The sequence below is a fragment of the Lampris incognitus genome, chromosome 2 (genome assembly GCF_029633865.1).
Source record: "Lampris incognitus isolate fLamInc1 chromosome 2, fLamInc1.hap2, whole genome shotgun sequence".
Taxonomy (NCBI): Eukaryota; Metazoa; Chordata; class Actinopteri; order Lampriformes; family Lampridae; genus Lampris; species Lampris incognitus.
The window spans coordinates 126,204,951-126,224,795 of NC_079212.1; the positions used below are offsets into that span (position 1 = coordinate 126,204,951).

General features: G+C 42.3%; 1 protein-coding gene across 1 annotated transcript in view; it reads left to right on the forward strand.

Annotated features, from left to right (window-relative positions):
* The first annotated feature begins 2,310 nt into the window (after positions 1 to 2,310).
* The window catches only part of soat2 (sterol O-acyltransferase 2), a 21,949-nt gene continuing 4,414 nt past the window's right edge, over positions 2,311 to 19,845 (forward strand). The window contains exons 1-10 of the mRNA XM_056301654.1: positions 2,311 to 2,411; positions 2,525 to 2,579; positions 2,708 to 2,844; positions 4,269 to 4,376; positions 8,114 to 8,396; positions 15,766 to 15,841; positions 16,178 to 16,262; positions 16,483 to 16,528; positions 17,600 to 17,729; positions 19,252 to 19,310. Of these exons, the coding sequence (XP_056157629.1) occupies positions 2,311 to 2,411; positions 2,525 to 2,579; positions 2,708 to 2,844; positions 4,269 to 4,376; positions 8,114 to 8,396; positions 15,766 to 15,841; positions 16,178 to 16,262; positions 16,483 to 16,528; positions 17,600 to 17,729; positions 19,252 to 19,310 (1,080 nt within the window). The remainder of the gene's footprint in view (positions 2,412 to 2,524; positions 2,580 to 2,707; positions 2,845 to 4,268; positions 4,377 to 8,113; positions 8,397 to 15,765; positions 15,842 to 16,177; positions 16,263 to 16,482; positions 16,529 to 17,599; positions 17,730 to 19,251; positions 19,311 to 19,845) is intronic.

Genomic DNA, 19,845 nt, shown 5'->3' on the forward strand with positions numbered 1-19,845 from the left:
GTATGGTGAATGCAAAAGTTTATTCACACACTTACTAAGGCCATAGATGTGTATTTGGAGGATTTAGATTTATGATGGTAATATCATCAAGACAATCCCACTCTACTTAATGCCACTCGCCGTGGCATTAAGCAAAAGCAGAAGCTTAAGCCTTTTTTCACTGAGTTTGGTAGAATTAGCTGACCGATATAAATCTTAAAACAGCTCCTGTGATATAAATTATCCTTATTATCCCTTCTTATGTTTACTAGTTTATGCCACTCCAGTAAGGTGATGATATGTATGTTATTTCTCACACAGCCATGGTTGTATTTACAATCAACTACTGAAGTTGTATATGTGTTTCTGTTTGCAGACGGGAGCCATCAGGACACACAGGCAGAAGATCTAAAACACTGGCAAAAACATGTACAGGTAATCTCATCTATCGAGCGGATCACGTTGATGTAGGCCTTATCTCCTCACCAGTGCCAGGGGAATTATCTAATATGTAGTTGTATATACTGATAGGGTGTCGGTGTGGGGTTGGACCCGCATGCAAAAAAACAGCAGACAGAAATCAGGCTTTAAACAATAATTCAGTCTTGACTTGAGCAGCAAAATCAGGAACCAAAAAATAGTATTATACAAAAGAACTAAGAATATCTAAATTATGAAAAAGTTATAAACAAAGAGAGAGAAGATCATAAAGATGCTACTCAAACTACAAAAGGAAAACTACTTGCAAGGCAAGAAAACTATGAACCTCAAAGGGCATAGTAAGCATAGTCATGAACGGCATAGTAATCATGGCAAAATAGCTGTGAAAACTGAGCAAGGGAGTGACTGAAGCGAGGGGTTTAAATAATCGGGAAAACAGGTATGCCAAATTAACTCTAATGAATGAAGGTATATCAGGTGACAATAATACATAGTGATTCGTGACTGGGCATGAAGAATGGGTGAAGGGTGATATCTAGTGGTATCCCCAGGTAGTGGATCCCACAGTCGGGACAGAGCCCTTCCCCCCCAATGGGCAGCTCCCGCTAACCCAGCAAGTGCGTCAGGATGAAGACTGTGGTGTAGTCACTGACAAGACTGGGGTCCAGGATTTTGCAACGGAGAAGCCATGATCTCTCCTTTGGACTGTACCACCAGGTGTCCCAGTCCACCATGTCCTTAATCGCTCGGTCCACCCGATGATAGGACAGGATGCAGTGGACCGTGCAGGCAGGACCCCCCTTGATGAGGTGGGGTCAAGGGGGAGTCAAGAGGAAGAGGCCAGAAGACTCGAAACGACAGGTTTCGTTAGAGAGAAGTGGAATATGGGGTGGACCCGCATGGAGGAAGGCAGGTAAAGCTGGTAGGTCACCAGGTTTATCCAGTGTACGATCTTGAAAGGTCTGATGAAGCGGAGAGCCAGTTTCCGGGACTGCAGCTTGAGGGGGAGGTTGAGGGTGGACAGCCACACCCATTTACAGTTGGCCTGGTGCTGCACCCTTGCTGAGGCCTGTTGGAGAGCTCTGCACACCACAGTTCAGATGTGCTGACAGCACTTGACATGAGCCTGTGCGGAGGGCATCTATGCATCACCCTCCTGCTTGGGAAATAGGGCCGGTTGTTACCCACACTGGCACTGGAAGGGGGACAGTCCATAGCACCTCAGTATCCCCTCCAGATCCTGGTTGATGCGCTCTGTCTGCCCGTTCAACTGGGGATGGAAACCAGAGGACAGATTGACAGAGGCGCCAATGTGAGAGGCGAAAGTCCTCCAGAATTTGGAGGCAAACCGAGGACCCCAGTCTGACATGATGTCCTGTGGCAGACTATGGTGATGGAAGATGTATTGGGCCACTAATTTGGCAATTCTCCTGACCAGAGGGAAGTTTGGGAAGAGGAATGAAATGAGCAGCTTTGGAAAAGCAATCCAAAACCACCAAAATAGTGTTGAAACTGTGATGGCAGGAGCCCCAACACAAAGTCTAGGGTGATGTGGGACCAGGGACATTTGGGAATGGGCAGCGGGTGAAGTAGGCCAGCCAGAGATTGATGCAGGGTTTTGCTTCAGGTGCAGTATGCGCAAACAGCGACAAAGGACCATGTGTCTATCTCTGCCATTGTCCACCAGAATCTCTTCCCCAGAAACTCCAGACTTCTGGTGGCCCCAGGGTGGCTTGTGAAGTCTGAGGCATGGGCCCAATGGGAAGCTGAGGATGCATGGCCTTCGGCACTAAGAGGCGATTCGGTGGTCCACCTCTGGGATCTGGCACACGACATGGAGTCACTCTTACTGCCTCCTTGATACACAAACACAATGTCACTTGAGCCGTGATGAGAGAACTGGGAATGATGGGCTCGGGCTCGTTCCACATCGGTAGGGTTAAACTGCAGGGAGAGTGCGTCCAGCTTAAGATTCTTGGCTCCAGGACACGGTAGGAGATGGTGAAGTCAAAGTGTGTGATGAAGAGTGCCCAACTGGCCTGGTGGGAGTTGAGGCTCTTGGCTGTCCTGATGTAGGCCAGGTTTTTTTTATCCATCTACACAGTGAAGGGGTGGACGGCTCACTCCAGCCAGTGCCTCCACTCATCAAGGGCCAAGGGGTGAGGGAATCAGGCTCGGTGTACACTGAAGCGTGGGTCTTGGCAGCGGCTTGGGCTGTCTGTTACCAAAATGTCACCAGCTGCTGGAAATACACAAAAAAAAAACTCCCCTTTTGTCTTGGTTATAGAAGGTGAAGGTGAAGGTCTTGGAACAGGTCCAGGATCAGCTCAACAATCTCTTAGACCAAGCCCTAACTGAGTCAGTCCAGCCCTTCACCCTGAGGAAACAGTCAGTGGATAAGATGACAAACAGCCCCAAATCCAGGTGAGCATAACTAGGACACTAATTCCAAGTGCTTTTTAGCTGTTTCTTTTTTATTAGCCTGAATCTAAATGACAGATCACAGTGGACAGCCAAGCTCAGTTGGCTACCTCAAAGGTAACTGCCTTATCAAATCTATCTATAAACCTGAACCGGGTAGCCTCATGAGCCAGACCAATCTCCTGAGTCAACTGCATTGATCTTTTGCAAGATTGGGTCAGATGTCCGTCTCATTGGAGGCCCTTCCAAAAACTGAGTGGTCCAGTCACAGCATTGGAGACCGATCCAAGAGGGCAAAGTAGCTGAGACACCATGCAGCAGGATTGTATACAACAGCGATGGAGGGAACAAAGTCAATATGAAATGATTTTCTATGACAACAACTGCATTTCTGGAACAGCTCTCAGGGGAAAGGAGGCCAATCACTAATTTACAAAAGATCAATATGATCCAATATTCAGATTGGTCTGGTTTACGAGGCTAACAGTTCGACATTCGCTCGCTAAATCATTCAATGAGGTTTTTTTTCCAACTTTTACGTCATTAATTTAAGCAATTTCACAAAAAGAACACAACGTACTTGGTAGAGTGCAAATGTGACCCTGACAAGGTGTGATAACGGGAAAAAAATCAGCACTGGCTCATCAGGAGTGCATTAAGAATGCCAGTACAGAAGTAATCCCCTCGTTCTGCTCAGAGAGATTATGACAGCCAATATACTAGATGTCACTATCTTTACATTCATCCATTGAAATAAGTGTGCATGACTGTCTGTGTCTTTTTTGGTGTCTGTGTGTTTATCTGTCTGTCTTGACTTGACTGTATGCTCGGTTTCAGAAACCACAGGATGGAGGATGGCAAAGTGTTCATGGACAGGGCGTCTATTTTAGAGTAAGTAGAGATAACTGTGTCACTGTCTTTACCCTGACAACAAAACATAGGACTCACATTGGTTACGTATATCACAGATCATTAACGTCATTCTTAATCCCGCAAACTTTCACAGGATTTGTAGATTATAGAAGGTCTCTCTCTGTCTGTGGCATTGTTTCATTTTATTTGTTCTGCATGCCTCCCAGATAAATACAATATAAGACAAAAAGCTCTTAGTATGTATTCACCCTCAACAGATATCTTTTGCTGCAATTACTGCATAACTTGTTGGGGACTGTGAGTGAAAGACAAAAAGTCTTTCAGGTGGCATTGAGTGATAAAGACAACTAACTGGCGCTGTTCCTTTGATTTTGAATGCAGAAATTTGGGAATTGGGATGGGCTGGATTTGTTTACTTTGTTTCCATCAATAAATGGTACTGCATTTTATATGTAAAATGACTGAAACAAGGTTAAAAATACAGCACAGTACGTTCAGTGGAACTGTTTATGTTAACTCAGTTCTGGTGTTTTCCCTTTCTTCATCTTTGTCAGTGAGTTGTTTGAGATCAGTCACATCAGAACCATCTACCACATGTTCATAGCCGTGCTCTTCATCTTCTTCATCAGCACACTGGCCGTTGACTACATTGACCAGGGCAGGTCTGTCAGACTGTGTGTGTGTGTGTATGTATGTATATATATATATATATATATATATATATATATATATATATATATATATATAGCAGGGTTTTTTTTCTTCCGGAAACCATCAATGGTGTTGATAAAAGTGCTCAACAAATGAGTGGAAAATATATATATATGCTTATGCCTGGATCTCTGTGAATGTGTGTGTGTGAGGTGGAGAGAGAGAGAGAGAGAATCTGAGTGTGTATATGTTTTGTGTGTGAAATAACCACCTGTTTATGTGCATGACTGTAGGCTTACAAACTGTTCATCCCAATATACATGTTGTGTGTGTGAGTGGTTGGATACTGGCTTGGACTTTTTTTGTATATGAATTTGTTATTAGTGTGTGTGTGTGTGTGTGTGTGTGTGTGTGTGTGTGTGTGTGTGTGTCCCTGACATTGCCATGTTGCAAACTTTACAAACCCGGACCAACTTGCCAAAACTCCATCACTGAATGTTCTCCTTCCCTTCTTATCTACTTGCCTCTAACTAAGCCTTATTGGATTCCTCTCTCACCTCCTCACTCCACTCATCTGGCTAGAGACAGATAGAGCAATCAATCCTTCTGAGACTTTCTAGTGTTGCTTTGGGCAGCACAGGATTTGGTCATTTTTTGCAAGGCCAGGGTTGAGGGCTTTCATTCCCATTGGCACAAAGGCAAGTGGGAACTTTAATTAGTGCGCCCATTTTGTACATTTGATTATTGGCGGGAAGACAGTAAAGGAACTCAATAACTTTCCCAGGATGTGAAAATAACATCTGATCCCTGGTAAAATAATTTAAATTACTCCAGCAGTATAACTATTCCAAAGAATTTCCTTCAAACAAGTGACAAAATGTTTTAATTAAGCAGAATATTTCAGTAATGCTAAATGTAGCCTCTGGATTTAAGAAAACTCTTGCAGTAAACTGATATACCACACCAGGAGGGAGTAAAATAATTTCATCTCCTCGAATGTTTGTATTTTACTCATTTAAAGGGAAATATGAGTTTGGGACTCAATCCTAGACAAAATGATTTGTTGAGATGATTATTTTACACAGAATGAAATGTTAATCAACTTTGGGAAAACAATCTATGAAAGTTTAAATTATTTACACAACAGGGAGCATTACATGAATGATGAACTTTAATCTTTGAATTTCACATGAATCAGTATTTCATAGAAGAATTAGCACTTTCACCACTTTTTTTATTTATACATATGAAAAAAAAAGCTACAATATATAATTAGAAAGAGAAGGTGAAGGAGCATTGTCTGAAAACCCTCATGGGGCATTCTCCAGGCAGCATACTACAGGAAAACAAACCGTCACAGCAATGCAGTATGAACAATTTGTATCTATTAATAATTCCAGCTTCAGCAAAAGACGGCGACACACTTCAGCACCTGACAAAATGCATCCCATAAACCCCCATGTTACAGCAGCACAATGACCCAGTCAAAGTCACAAGACACACACACACACAAACATTCATTATACATGCAAGTATACACAAACACTATCATTAACAGACTAAGAACACACACTCATGCGATATGGCTTAGAGCTTTCATAGGACAAGAACGTATTGACCATTAAAACAAAAAAATAATTCCAGGGCTGCAGTAAAAATTACAACAAACATCAACAACATGTATAATCACTCATACTGTACAGTACTGTGAGGGTTCTAGTCTTCCCTCTCTCCTGCATTTGGCCCCAAGTTCTCATCAACATCACATCTTATGTCTTCTCTGCCGATGCATCTTGGGTCTAATCCAATCCTGGCAATCTTCAGGAGAAGTGTCTCCACACCCCGCATTCATTGCATCCAGTAAGGACATCTGGTCATGTGGAAGGTTGTCATAAACCTTCCACCTCCACGCAGAGAAAAACTCCTCTATGGGGTTTAGGGGGTGGGATTATGGAGGCAGGAAGAGTACCGATAACCTGGGATGTGCAGCAAACCAGTCTGTGGCTGCAGTAGAGTGGTGGAATGCCACATCATCCCACACAATAACCAAGGTAGGGGAATTTTTTTCCCCTCGACTTCTCTCCTCCGCTGGCACAAATTGATTTTGCAGGTTATCCAGAAAAGAAATGAACCTCTGTATTGTAGGGGCCAACCAGTTGTTTATGTAACAGCAAACCATCATTGGACAGTGCTGCACACATAGTGATGTTAACGCCTCTCTGGCCAGGGACATCCAGTTAGCCATCCATCCATTATCTGAACCGCTTATCCTGCTGTCAGGGTCGCGGGGATGCTGGAGCCTATTCCAGCAGTCACTGGGCGGCAGGCAGGGAGACACCCTGGACAGGCCACCAGGCCATCACAGGGCCGACATCCAGTTATTCTGTCTAATCCCATTTCTTCCCCCATAGCATGGTTTTGCCAGGTTGAATCCAGCTTCATCCACAAAGATGAATGTATGTGCAGTTTGCCTGGCTTCCATCTCCATTACTCTCAAATACAGTAAATCCACAGTACTTTACATTATGCATAGCTGTGTATGTACCCCATTTGGTTATTGAACAAACGTCTGACCTCGACATATTGATACCAGAGTTCTTTCACACGTTTACCATTTCTCTCAATGGGTACAGTGTACAACTGCATCATCCTTATTTTGTTTATGTCATTGTGCTGACCGTATTCACATTCCCAAAAGTAATGTTGTATGCCAGCACTCTGTACCAAATGTCCTGCAGTTTTATTGCATTGTTGCCAATTACCATGTCAACAATGGCAATTTCTGGGCGTCCAGGTAGTGTGGCAGTTTATTCCATTTCATACCAACACAAGGATCGCCAGTTCGAATCCCTGTGTTACCTCCGGCTTGGTCGGGTGTCCCTACAGACACAATTGGCTGTGTCTGTGGGTGGGAAGCCGGATGTGGGTATATGTCCTGGTCACTGCACTAGCACCTCCTCTGGTTGGTTGGGGCGCCTGTTCGGGGGGAGGGGGAACTGGGGGGAATGGCGTGATCCTCCCACGTGCTACGTCCCCCTGGTGAAACTCCTCACTGTCAGGTGAAAAGAAGCAGCTGGCAACTCCACATGTAGCGGAGGAGGCACGTGGTAATCTGCATCCCTCCCTGGATCGGAGGAGTGGGGTAATTGGAAAGGTACAATTGGGGAGAAAAATGGGGTGAAGCAGGACACCTGGGTAGGCTTTCAGCTGAAGTTGTAATCAGCTGTGTTTGGAATGATTATTAGTTCATTTTATTGTAAATGTTTTGCTAAGATTTTCTATATATTTCAACATGGTTGATGCAGAAATGCATGAACAGTTTTGAAAAAAGTGTTTTAATATTTGAAAAATGTGCCGCAAATATATAGTATTTTGCAGGTGGTGCAGTATGAATGTGAAAAGAGTTCATGGATTTTGGAAAATGTGGTCATTGAATACATTTTGTGTAAAAGCAATGAAAAATGATTCACAGTTTGGTCCACATAGACTTCTGTTTCGCTGTGTGAAGAGTCTTGACAATGTGATTTCAGTTTTGACCAATGCATGTTAGCAATAAAAAAAACCAAAATATTTCTAGACATGTACATGCAATCAGATTCTTAGATACTTATAGTTTTTTTGATGATCTTAGTCTTAGAATGATGTTTTATGCTCCGTTTTTTTGGAGGGTTTTTATGTGAGCGTCACTTCAAATCAGATTACCAGATGATCAGCAAAACTTTGAACTCTTTGTGTTCCACGTGCTCAGGCTGGTGCTGGAGTTTGACCTGCTTTTCTATGCCTTTGGGAAGCTTTGGACAGTTGCCTGGGCCTGGATGACAATGTTTGCCTATACACTGTTTGTTCCCTACTGCTCCATGGGCATCTGGGGAGCCTTTTACCACCACACCCACTCTAAAATGAGGCTGTCTCTGGGGACGGGGCTGGTCCTGGCCACCCTTCAGTCCTGCGCGCTGGGGCTTTTCCCCATCTATGTTGTCATACACAAACAGCTGCCTCCGGCCTCACGCTTCATTGTCACGCTGGAACAGGTAAGTGTGTGTGTGTGTGTGTGTGTGTGTGTGTGTGTGTGTGTGTGTGTGTGTGTGTGTGTGTACAGCAGCAAGGGAGCCTGGAGAATCTGATTAGGATGTAACATAAAGACACATAGGGCAGAGCAAAGAAAAGCACAGCAGAAGAATAGAATAGACGAGCCAGAGAGAACCATATAAGGAACTAAATTAAAAAAAAGGCACCAAGAGTCCACTCATGAGGAAAGCAATAACTATCATAACTGTATGTAACTGGGGCATCTGGGTGGCGTGGCGGTCTATTCCGTTGTCTACCAACACTGGGATTGCTGGTTCAAATCCCTGTGTGACCTCCAGTTTGGTCGGACATCCCTACACACACAATTGGCTGTGACTGTGGGTGGGAAGCCAGATGTTGGTATGTGTCCTAGTCGCTGCACTAACGCCTCCTCAGGTTGGCCGGGGCACCTGTTCAGGGGGGAAGGGGAACCGGGGGGGAATAGCATGATCCTCCCATGTGCTATATCCCCCTGGGGAAACTCCTCACTCAGGTGAAAAGAAGCACCTGGTTATTCCACATATATTGGAGGAGACGTGGTAGTCTGCAGCCTTCCCCGGATCGGTAGAGGGGGTGGAGCACAGACCGGGATGGCTCAGAAGAGTGGGGTAATTGGCCAAGTACAATTGGGGAGAAAAAGGGGGAAAATCCCCCCCCCCAAAAAAAACTGTACAGTGCATCCGGAAAGTATTCATGCCCCTTCACTTTCCCCACATTTTGTTATGTTACAGCCTTATTCCAAAATGGATTAAATTCCTTTTTTTTCTCATCAATCTACACACAATACCCCATAATGACAAAGTGAAAAAGGTTTTGTAGAAATTTTTGCTGAAATATTGCATGTACATACGTAAGTATTCACACCCTTTGCTATAACACTCGAAATTGAGCTCAAGTTCATCCTGTTTCCACTGATCATCCTTGAGATGTTTCTACATCTTGATTGGAGTCCGCCTGTAGTAAATTCAACTGATTGGACATGATTTGGAAATGCACACACCTGTCTATATAAGGTCCCACTGTTGACAGTGCATGTCAGAGCAGAAACCAAGCCATGAAGTCAAAGGAATCGCATGTGGACCTCCAAGACAGGATTGTATCAAGGCACAGATCTGGGGAAGGGTACAAAAAAAATGTCTACAGCTTTGAAGGTCCTGAAGAGCACAGTGGTCTCCATCATGCATAAATGGAAGAAGTTTGGATCCACCAGGACTCTTCCTAGAGCTGGCCGCCAAGCCAAACTGAGCAATCAGGGGAGAAGGGCCTTGGTCAAGGAGGTGACCAAGAACCCGATGGTCACTCTGACAGAGCTCCAGTGTTCCTCTGTGGAGATGGGAGAACCTTCCAGAAGGACAACCATCTCTGCAGCACTCCACCAAGCAGGCCTTTATGGTAGAGTGGCCAGACGGAAGCCTCTGCTCAGTAAAAGGCACATGACAGCCCGCTTGGAGTTTGCCAAAAAGCACCTAAAGGACTCTCAGACCATGAGAAACAAGATTCTCTGGTCTGATGAAACCAAGATTGAACTCTTTGGCCTGAATGCCAAACGTCACGTCTGGAGGAAACCAGGCACCTCTCATCACTTTGCTAATACCATCCCTACAGTGAAGCATGGTGGTGGCAGCATCATGCTGTGGAGATGTTCTTCAGCGGCAGGAAATGGGAGACTAGTCAGGATCGAGGGAAAGCTGAATGGAGCAAAGTACAGAGAGATCTTTGATGAAAACCTGCTCCAGAGCGCTCAGGACCTCAGACTGGGGCGAAGGTTTACCTTTCAACACGACAACAACCCTAAGCACACAGCCAAAACAACGAAGGAGTGGCTTCGGGACAAGTCTGTGAACGTCCTTGAGTGGCCCAGCCAGAGACCAAACTTGAACCTCATTGAACATCTCTGGAAAGACCTGAAAATAGCTGTGCAGAGAAGAATGGGAGAAATACCCCAAATATAGGTATGCCAACCTTGTAGCTTCATACCCAAGAAGAGTTGAGGCTGTAATTGCTGCCAAGGGTGCCTCAGCCAAGTACTGAGTAAAGGGTGTGAATACTTATGTACATGCAATATTTCAGTTTTTTATTTTTAATACATTTGCAAAAATTTCTACAAAACCTTTTTCACTTTGTCATTATGGGGTATTGTATGTAGATTGATGAGAAAAAAAAAGGAATTTAATCCATTTTGGAATAAGGCTGTAACATAACAAAATGTGGGGAAAGTGAAGGGGTGTGAATACTTTCCGGATGCAATGTATGTAACTGTACAAGCCGCTTATCCCAATCAGGGTCGCAGGGATGCTGGAGCCTATCCCAGCAGTCATTGGGTGGCAGGCGGGGAGACACCCTGGACAGGCCGCCAGTCCATCATGGGGCACAGAGCAATCAACTATCATTTTTATAATAACACAAGCAGTTATGAGCAAGCGAAAACATTCCAAGCCAAATTCAAATCAAAAATGCCCTGTATTATTATTTTTCGCCACTAACTCCCTGAGTTGGGAGTGGGTAATTTGTGGGTTATGTGAACACCGACTCTATTCTGTGTAACTGAACCCTGTCCATTCTGAAACATCTTGTTGCTCCTGGAACAGTTCGAAGTTGTCAGTGAAGTTCAGTTTTTAAGCAGTGCATGCGGAGGAAAGCCAGGTATTTAATGCCAGCAAGCAGCTGAAACGTTCAATTCCTTTCCCTATAGTCGGGATTGGACCTGACTTAAATATCTGGCTTTTTGTAGAATGTGTCCATTAGGTGTATGAAGTCTCTTTTTAACAGCTCTGAGCCATGTGCCATTCCAGGACAAGTGTCATTTGTTCCAACATGCACAATAAGTGTGTCCGTGCCCGGATGGTCGAATAACACTTGTGGCAGTGTTTGGACCATGTCACTAACTGTAGTGTTGGGTAGACAGATAGTTTTCAAAACTTTGCTTTTGACATCTCTTATTATATGGTCACCTACCAGTAAAGCTGTCTTTGGTTTGATGTCTTATCTAGCTTGGTTAACTTCTTTTTGGCTGATATAGTAAAGTCTGATATGTTGAATTTCAGTGTGAATTGTTTGATTTGCCTCATTAAAGGAGAAAAAATAATTTCATAAAAAAAATCAAACCATTACATTATCCAAGCCGCTTATCCGAATTCGGGTCGCAGGGATGCTGGAGCCCCAGTAAAACATTCATATCAGTAAAACATCTATATGCTAATAACACAATAAATGAAAAATAAACAGTGACATTACCTTAAAAAAAAAAAGTCATCATTTTCTCTAACCTCCCACCAGCTTAAAGACACAATTAACAAATAGATCACCCAAAGCGCCTTATGGCCAAGGATAACAATTACCTAAGCTAGTAATCAACCTAAAATTTAAATGCCACCTTTCACCAGTGTTGATAAGCAGCATTGCAATAAGGAAGCCGTCTTGCCAGGACAAAGCTGATAGTGGAGAGCTCGGAAACAAAAACCAGATCTCAGCATAGCCAGTGGTTGAGCTCAGAGTGCCTTTGCGGTAATACCTCCTCATCCTCTTTAGTCCTCTGGCCCTGGTTTCCCAAAGCCAAAGCCTCACTCTGGGGGCAGGGTGATTAGGTAGTCACACCACAGGGCCCCATCTAAGTCTGAGATAATACTAAAATGCCTCTTGGCAAAACCCAATGCTGATCTGTTGATTCACACTTGTCACATGTTGTCATTTCAAATTTCAAGTTTACTTGTCATTTGAAACGGCTTCCAAGAGAGTGCAGTGGCAGCACAGAAGGAAGCTTTTCACTGCAGTACAGTGACATGCTTCCTCGTGAGTTCTCTCAATGATCGTAATGAAAAAAAAGCAAGGGGAAAAAATATGCAAAAAATTATATTGTACAAGTGAATATAAATAAACAGTAAAGGCATATATACTGACCGATGGGTGTACTGATAGATATGAATGCTCAGCTCAACCAGTTCTGGGTCAGTTCATTCATTTGTAGTACGGGACATGGGTCGAACAATGCTGTCAGTGTCATTAAACCAGCAGCCTGAAATAACTAACTGGGGAAAAAAATCATTTGTATATATATATATATGTATGTTCCCTCAAAGAAAGAGGGTCCTGGGTTTGTTCAAAGCCAGTTCTCACTTATTTGACACATGAACTAACATTCAGCTTTGTGAATTAATTTTGCATCAAAGACTTCAGAAAATAGAGTTCCCAAATATAGTGCTTAAGAATAATCCGATAATGATTTCAAAAAATTGTAGCACTATGGGGAAGTGCAATGGCTCGGTGGTTGGAAATGTTTCCTTTCAGCAAGAGGGTCCTGGGTTTGATTCTCGTTCTTGTGTGTATTTTGCATGTTTACATGGATTTAAGTCTTGGTACTCTGGTTTCTTCCCAGCGAAGACTAAATTACCCATAGGTATGAATGGAAATATGACAGATTATATGTATGGGCCCTGCTGCCTTTTGTTCCATTCCCTGCTGGGATAAGCTCTAGCCCCTAAAGGCCCTGAAATACTTTAAATTAAACCAGATATATACTATGAATAGATAAATGTATTTTAAAAATCCATATAATGACATCATTCCTTGCAGTATGCTGATTGATGACGTGCCATGCCTTAATTCCATTTAAACTGTTAAAATAATCCACCAGCACCTAAAAATGTGTTAATGCTGTAGTGGGCTTTCTGTTGTATATTCTATAAAACTCTTAAACTAACCACAACATGTAAAATACATGTAAAATGTGTAAAATATCCAAAGTATACCTAAAAATGGATTACCTGACCTATTCGGGCATCAAGGTTATACATTTATATAAAAAGTTATTTGAGGACAATTTTACACCCCGTTCTTGAACACATCAAGACAAATTTTCAGATGGGATTATCTCCCATTATCACCAGTTGGACACATTAATGTCCTAAAAATGAACACTTTTTTTTCATAGCTGGTATTTTGTTGAAGGAAAATAAAATTTGAAAAAAAATGTGTGTGTATATATATATATATATATATATATATATGTATAATCCAGTGAGTCAGGTAGATTCTTTATGAGACAGTACAAGCCTGTTTCATGCCACAAGCAATCATCAGCTGTGAATAGAGCTACTCAGGAAAGAACATACCATTTACTGCCTCGTCATGCACATCACGTGCACAACGTCCAATGGGGAAGGGAGAGGTCCGACATTCAAAAATTCAAAAACACATGATCGCTAATGGTTCAATGGGGGGTGGGGGTAGGTATTTGTCTATTGGCATGATTTATTTGTAATTACAAAATAGGTGCTTATATCTATGTCTGCAACTGCTGGCCAATTCATTCCCGTTATTCAACGTAGACATTTCTGGTTTGCAAATGATAAAATATTTTTCAGTTAGACATAGTTGGCACATTTTACTACTGGTAGAATATGCTTTGTTCTTTGAAAGGATTTCCCTGGTGGTTGAATAATTTAATTAGTTTAAAGAATGTAACATCTTTAAGCCGTTATATTTGGTCATTGGTGGACAGAAACATTAATTATTCAACCACCTGGGAAATTCTCTCAGCGAACACAGCATATTCAACCAGTAGTAAAATGTGCAATCTATGTCTAACTGAAAAATATTTTATAATTTGCAAACCAGAAATGTCCACATTGAATAACAGGAATGAATTGGCCAGCAGTTGCAGACATAGATACAAGCACCTATTTTGTAATTACAAATAAACCATGACAATAGACAAATACCATCCCCAACCCCCATTGGACCGTTAGCGATCACATGTTTTTGAATTTTTGAATGTCGCACCTCTCCCTTCCCCACTGGACGTTGTGCAGGTGATGTGCACCTGCACAGGTGCACATCACAGGTGACGAAGACGAGGAAGTAAGTGGTATGTTCTTTCCCGAGTAGCTTTATTGACAGCTGATGATTGCTTATGGCATGAAACAGGCTTGTACTGTCTCAAAGAATTTACTTGACGCACTGGATTATATATACACTACCGTTCAAAAGTTTGGGATCACCCAAACAATTTCGTGTTTTCCATGAAAAGTCACACTTATTCACCACCATATGTTGTGAAATGAATAGAAAATAGAGTCAAGACATTGACAAGGTTAGAAATAATGATTTGTATTTGAAATAAGATTTTTTTTACATCAAACTTTGCTTTCGTCAAAGAATCCTCCATTTGCAGCAATTACAGCATTGCAGACCTTTGGCATTCTAGCTGTTAATTTGTTGAGGTAATCTGGAGAAATTGCACCCCACGCTTCCAGAAGCAGCTCCCACAAGTTGGATTGGTTGGATGGGCACTTCTTTGAGCAGATTGAGTTTCTGGAGCATCACATTTGTGGGGTCAATTAAACACTCAAAATGGCCAGAAAAAGAGAACTTTCATCTGAAACTCGACAGTCTATTCTTGTTCTTAGAAATGAAGGCTATTCCATGCGAGAAATTGCTAAGAAATTGAAGATTTCCTACACCGGTGTGTACTACTCCCTTCAGAGGACAGCACAAACAGGCTCTAACAGGTACTATTTAATGAAGATGCCAGTTGGGGACCTGTGAGGCGTCTGTTTCTCAAACTAGAGACTCTAATGTACTTATCTTCTTGCTCAGTTGTGCAACGCGGCCTCCCACTTCTTTTTCTACTCTGGTTAGAGCCTGTTTGTGCTGTCCTCTGAAGGGAGTAGTACACACCGGTGTAGGAAATCTTCAATTTCTTAGCAATTTCTCGCATGGAATAGCCTTCATTTCTAAGAACAAGAATAGACTGTCGAGTTTCAGATGAAAGTTCTCTTTTTCTGGCCATTTTGAGCGTTTAATTGACCCCACAAATGTGATGCTCCAGAAACTCAATCTGCTCAAAGAAGTGCCCATCCAACCAATCCAACTTGTGGGAGCTGCTTCTGGAAGCGTGGGGTGCAATTTCTCCAGATTACCTCAACAAATTAACAGCTAGAATGCCAAAGGTCTGCAATGCTGTAATTGCTGCAAATGGAGGATTCTTTGACGAAAGCAAAGTTTGATGTAAAAAAAATCTTATTTCAAATACAAATCATTATTTCTAACCTTGTCAATGTCTTGACTCTATTTTCTATTCATTTCACAACATATGGTGGTGAATAAGTGTGACTTTTCATGGAAAACACATAATAGTTTGGGTGATCCCAAACTTTTGAACGGTAGTGTACATATCTCAATTCCAGAGAGCTCAAAGACTGTGGCTGTTGCAGATTTAGGTCATTCGCACCAATATATGTACAGCTACAGGGACATTTTAAGTATCTGCAATGAATAGAGTCCATGTGAAAATGTATATGACTAATATATTGCATATTTTGTTTTGTTTATTAGATTCGATTCTTGATGAAGAGCTACTCCTTCATAAGGGAAATCATTCCTGTTATCTTGAAGAACAAGCCAAAGGAAGGTACAGTGCTGCACTGGTGCAAGGTGCATTTCCCCCACAGGCAGTATCATTAGTCACAGTGACATTACCAGCCTACTTTGAGAAAAGGGACGAAGAGGCACCATGGTGTGGCTACCTAATGGCTCACGTGGTAGAGTTAATACCAAGGATAAATATGTCCATAACCAGTGAATAACTTAACCAGAACTAAGCAAGATTTTACTATAAATGTCTTTTAAGTGGGAGGCAAACCTGTCCTATCATGTACAGAGACAACGTGGCTCCACAGAAGGTAAAGTTCTGCAATACAAGAAATAGCCTTTATTCATGCAGTGTTGTGTTTGTTATGCTCTTCAGGAGAGGCCCCCAGGTTCCCCACATTATCCAGTTATCTCTACTTCCTCTTTTGTCCGACACTCATCTACAGGGAATCATACCCTCGGTAGGATACATAACATAACATAATGCAACATAACATAACATAGCATAGTATGGGAGATCGTGGTATAACAAAATATGACATGCCCTACCACAACACAATATGCAATATAAATGCAGAGGTATTTATTTATCTGCATCTCAACAAAAGCACCATCTTGAATTTTCAAGTGATGACATCGTTTTTTTGTTTTTTTTGTTTTGTTTTTTTTCTCTATTCAAAGGAATCCTCATATTAGATGGGATTACGTTGCTGTCACAGCGGGCAAGGTAAGGAACATGTTTATTCTATCTGTAAATCTCCTTTGAGCTTCTCCGTTTTAAATCGGTCATAGTGACTGTCTGCCATCTCTTGGTTGAAATATGAACTGCTGTGTGACTACGTGGGCTCATGTGCAGCTGGAGCCTAAAAGAGATAACGTCAGCATTGCTGCTGAAATGTGTGCGGTTTATACAGCAACCAGTCTGAAATATCGCTTCACCTTGTTCAGCATTGCTTCACATTTTGCCAAAATGTGACCCTTTTTAAGTGCTGCATCCTAAACGCTGAATAGCTTCAGGAGCATCAATCATTCAGTGTGTTGCACATTTTTAATGTCTGTGTTAATATGTTATTTTACCAACGCAACATGGTTCTTAACACTGCTAATAGCAGTGTTAAGAACCATGTTGCAGTCTGCTATACTCGATGTGTGAGCACTGCATATTAGAGGCCCACTATCCACGTTTTCTGCTATGCAGATGTTCAATAATGCAGATATTCTTGTTTATTTTCATTTTGCACTCTGTGAAAATGTACTTACCCAAATCCATTTACTCCTTTACCATCTTGACATTCTTAGATTTTCTAAATATTGATATTGCTTGACACTCTTAGTCTTCCTACTCGTATTTTCTTTTTGCATTTTGTCAAGTTTTTTCATGTGAGCATCACACCAAATCAAATTCTTTGTTTGTGTTAAGTGACTTATCAGTTATTTCATAACAGTGCCTGTAATCAATAAAACTCAGCTTGCTTTCATGGCATTGTAATTTCTAGTTATGTCACCATAGGGGGCGGCATGGCTCAGGAGGTAGAGCGGGTCATCTAGTAATTGGAAGGTCACTGGTTCGATCCCCAGCTTCTCCTGAAAGCATGTCGAAGTGTCGTTGAGCAAGACACTGAACCCCTAGCTGCTCCTGATGAGCAGGTTGGCGCCTTGCATGGCAGCCTCCGCCATCGGCATGTGCGTGTGTGTGAATGGGTGAATGTGAGACATACATGGTGAAGCTCTGGGTGGTTGGTAGACTAGAAAAGTGCATATAAATGCAGTCCATTCATGATCATCTCTTGTTGGGTAGATCCTGGGCTGCCTGTTCTACGGCTACTTCATCCTGGTGCGTCTCTGTGTACCTGTCTTCAGGAACGCAGCCAACCAGCCTTTTAGTGGAAGAACACTGGTTCTGGCCCTTTTCCATTCAACGCTACCAGGTACCATCTCTCTGCACAAACACATGCATGAATTGTGCACACTGCTATATAACCTACTTTTGTCTTTACGCTGCCTGTATTCTGCATTTCAAATAATGGAGGATTTCTGCAGTGGCGTGATGAGTGGGTAGACGGAAGATTTTAGAGCTCCCTGACAGTTGTTCAATAATTCAATAAAACAGTGGTGCTTTTGTATCTACATTGCCCATTTTGTTCACTTGGAAACAAATAATCATTCTGGCAGTATATATTTTTATTACGACGTCTTTTTGAGTACTATATTATAACTACACACTATGCCTGCTACACATGTTAAGGGTGCCATCACGATGGCTAACACCTACCAACTTAACCCCACTGCTTTGGACAATGGCTGTTCTCAGTGCTATTGAATCACTTCAAGGTGATATAACATCTGAGTTAACATCACTGAAAGAGGACATTTGTGCTTCCATGGATGCTAAAATAGGTACTTTGGCAATGTCTCTGAGGTCCGAAATTGCATTGATACGGACCGAACTGCATGGCAACTTAGCGTCAGTCACATCCGATGCTGGGGCACTGTCTAGCTGTGTGACAGAATTGCAAAAGGGGGCAAATCACTGGTTGGATGAAACTACATCCCTGGAGCGCAAGCTACAAAGTCTCACTAAACAGGTGGCTTTCCTATCCGATAAGTGTGAGGATTTAGAGGGGAAGTCACGCAGGGACAATCTGAGAATTATTGATCTACTTGAAGGCGTGGCAGGACCAGGTCCAACTGACTTCACTGCTGGATACTCAATAGGAGAGTGATGTGGAAATGTCCATTCCAGAGGGAACTTGGGATCTAGTAATTAAGAGGACACACTCCTCTACATGCACAAGACATGGCGTAATCCAGTTCAAAGTTGTGCACCACCTTCACCGGTGCAACGAGAAATTGGCTAAAATTAACCCAGATTTCGACCCAATATGTGACAGGCGCAAACAAGCCCCTGCAGTCTCTTGCATATGTTCTGGTCCTGCCCGAAACTAACTCAGTTCTGGCATTCCATCTGTGAGGCCTTGGCCGCTGTTTTATGTTTCCCACTTGAACCTTCTCTTCTGAGTGCCATCTTTGGGGTGGTTCCAGCTGGGGCACATTTAAATGCTACTCGGGCAAATCTGTGGGCCTACACCACTCTATTAGCTAGGAGATTGATACTGTTCAAGTGGAAGGAGGCTTCCCCTCCTACTTTCGCCCGTTGGATTGCAGAGGCTATGCAGTCATTGAAATTTAAAAAGATCAGAGATCACTAGAGGATCTATATCCAAATTCCATTAGACTTGGAAACCCTTTTTAGACTTAGATACTCGGTTGGTGGCTGGGGTTGATGGACTGGCAATCTAGTTCTCAAAGCTTTCTCTTCTATTCTCATTTTCCCTTTTGCTTATTTATTTACCTTTTTTTTAGTTAATTTTTTCCCCTTTTGTTCGTTTAATTTATGCTTGTTACTTTGTTAGTTTTTATTATGGTTTAATTTAATTCATGTTATTTCAGATGGCATGCCTGGAGGGATGGGAGTGTGGTGGGGGATTGTGTATGGATCTGTGGGGAGGGTGGGTGGGCAGTGGGGGTTGTAGTTGTGGATGTGTTTGAAAATGAAAATAAAGCGTGTTTAAAAAAATAATAGAGGATTTCCCACATAGAACATACATGAACAACTAAACTATAATGACAACAATAATAATACATTTTATTTGTAATGCAATTTTCATTAAAAGCAAATTTAAAAGTGCTGCAGAGTGCTCCTGGTGCAGTACAACAAACTAAGTATGCCATCATCATCCTGGGGGTTAGAAATGTACAGCTGTGTAGTTTGCATCTAATGGCTAGATTTGTCTCATAGTACTCAAATCAACTGCTAGTCTTATGACAGATATCTTGTCAGTAGGAGTCGGTTCTGTTGTGTTTTACTCACTGTGGATGATTGCAGAGGGTGTCTTTCATCTGTCTTCCAGCAAGTGATAAGATTACAGGTTGTATTATGCAATAGGACAATGGCAGGGTTATTCAAAGACTGTTTTCATGTCACACTAATAGGTTTGCTTACTTAAACTAAGTGCTAAGACAAGAGGGGTGGTCTCACATTAC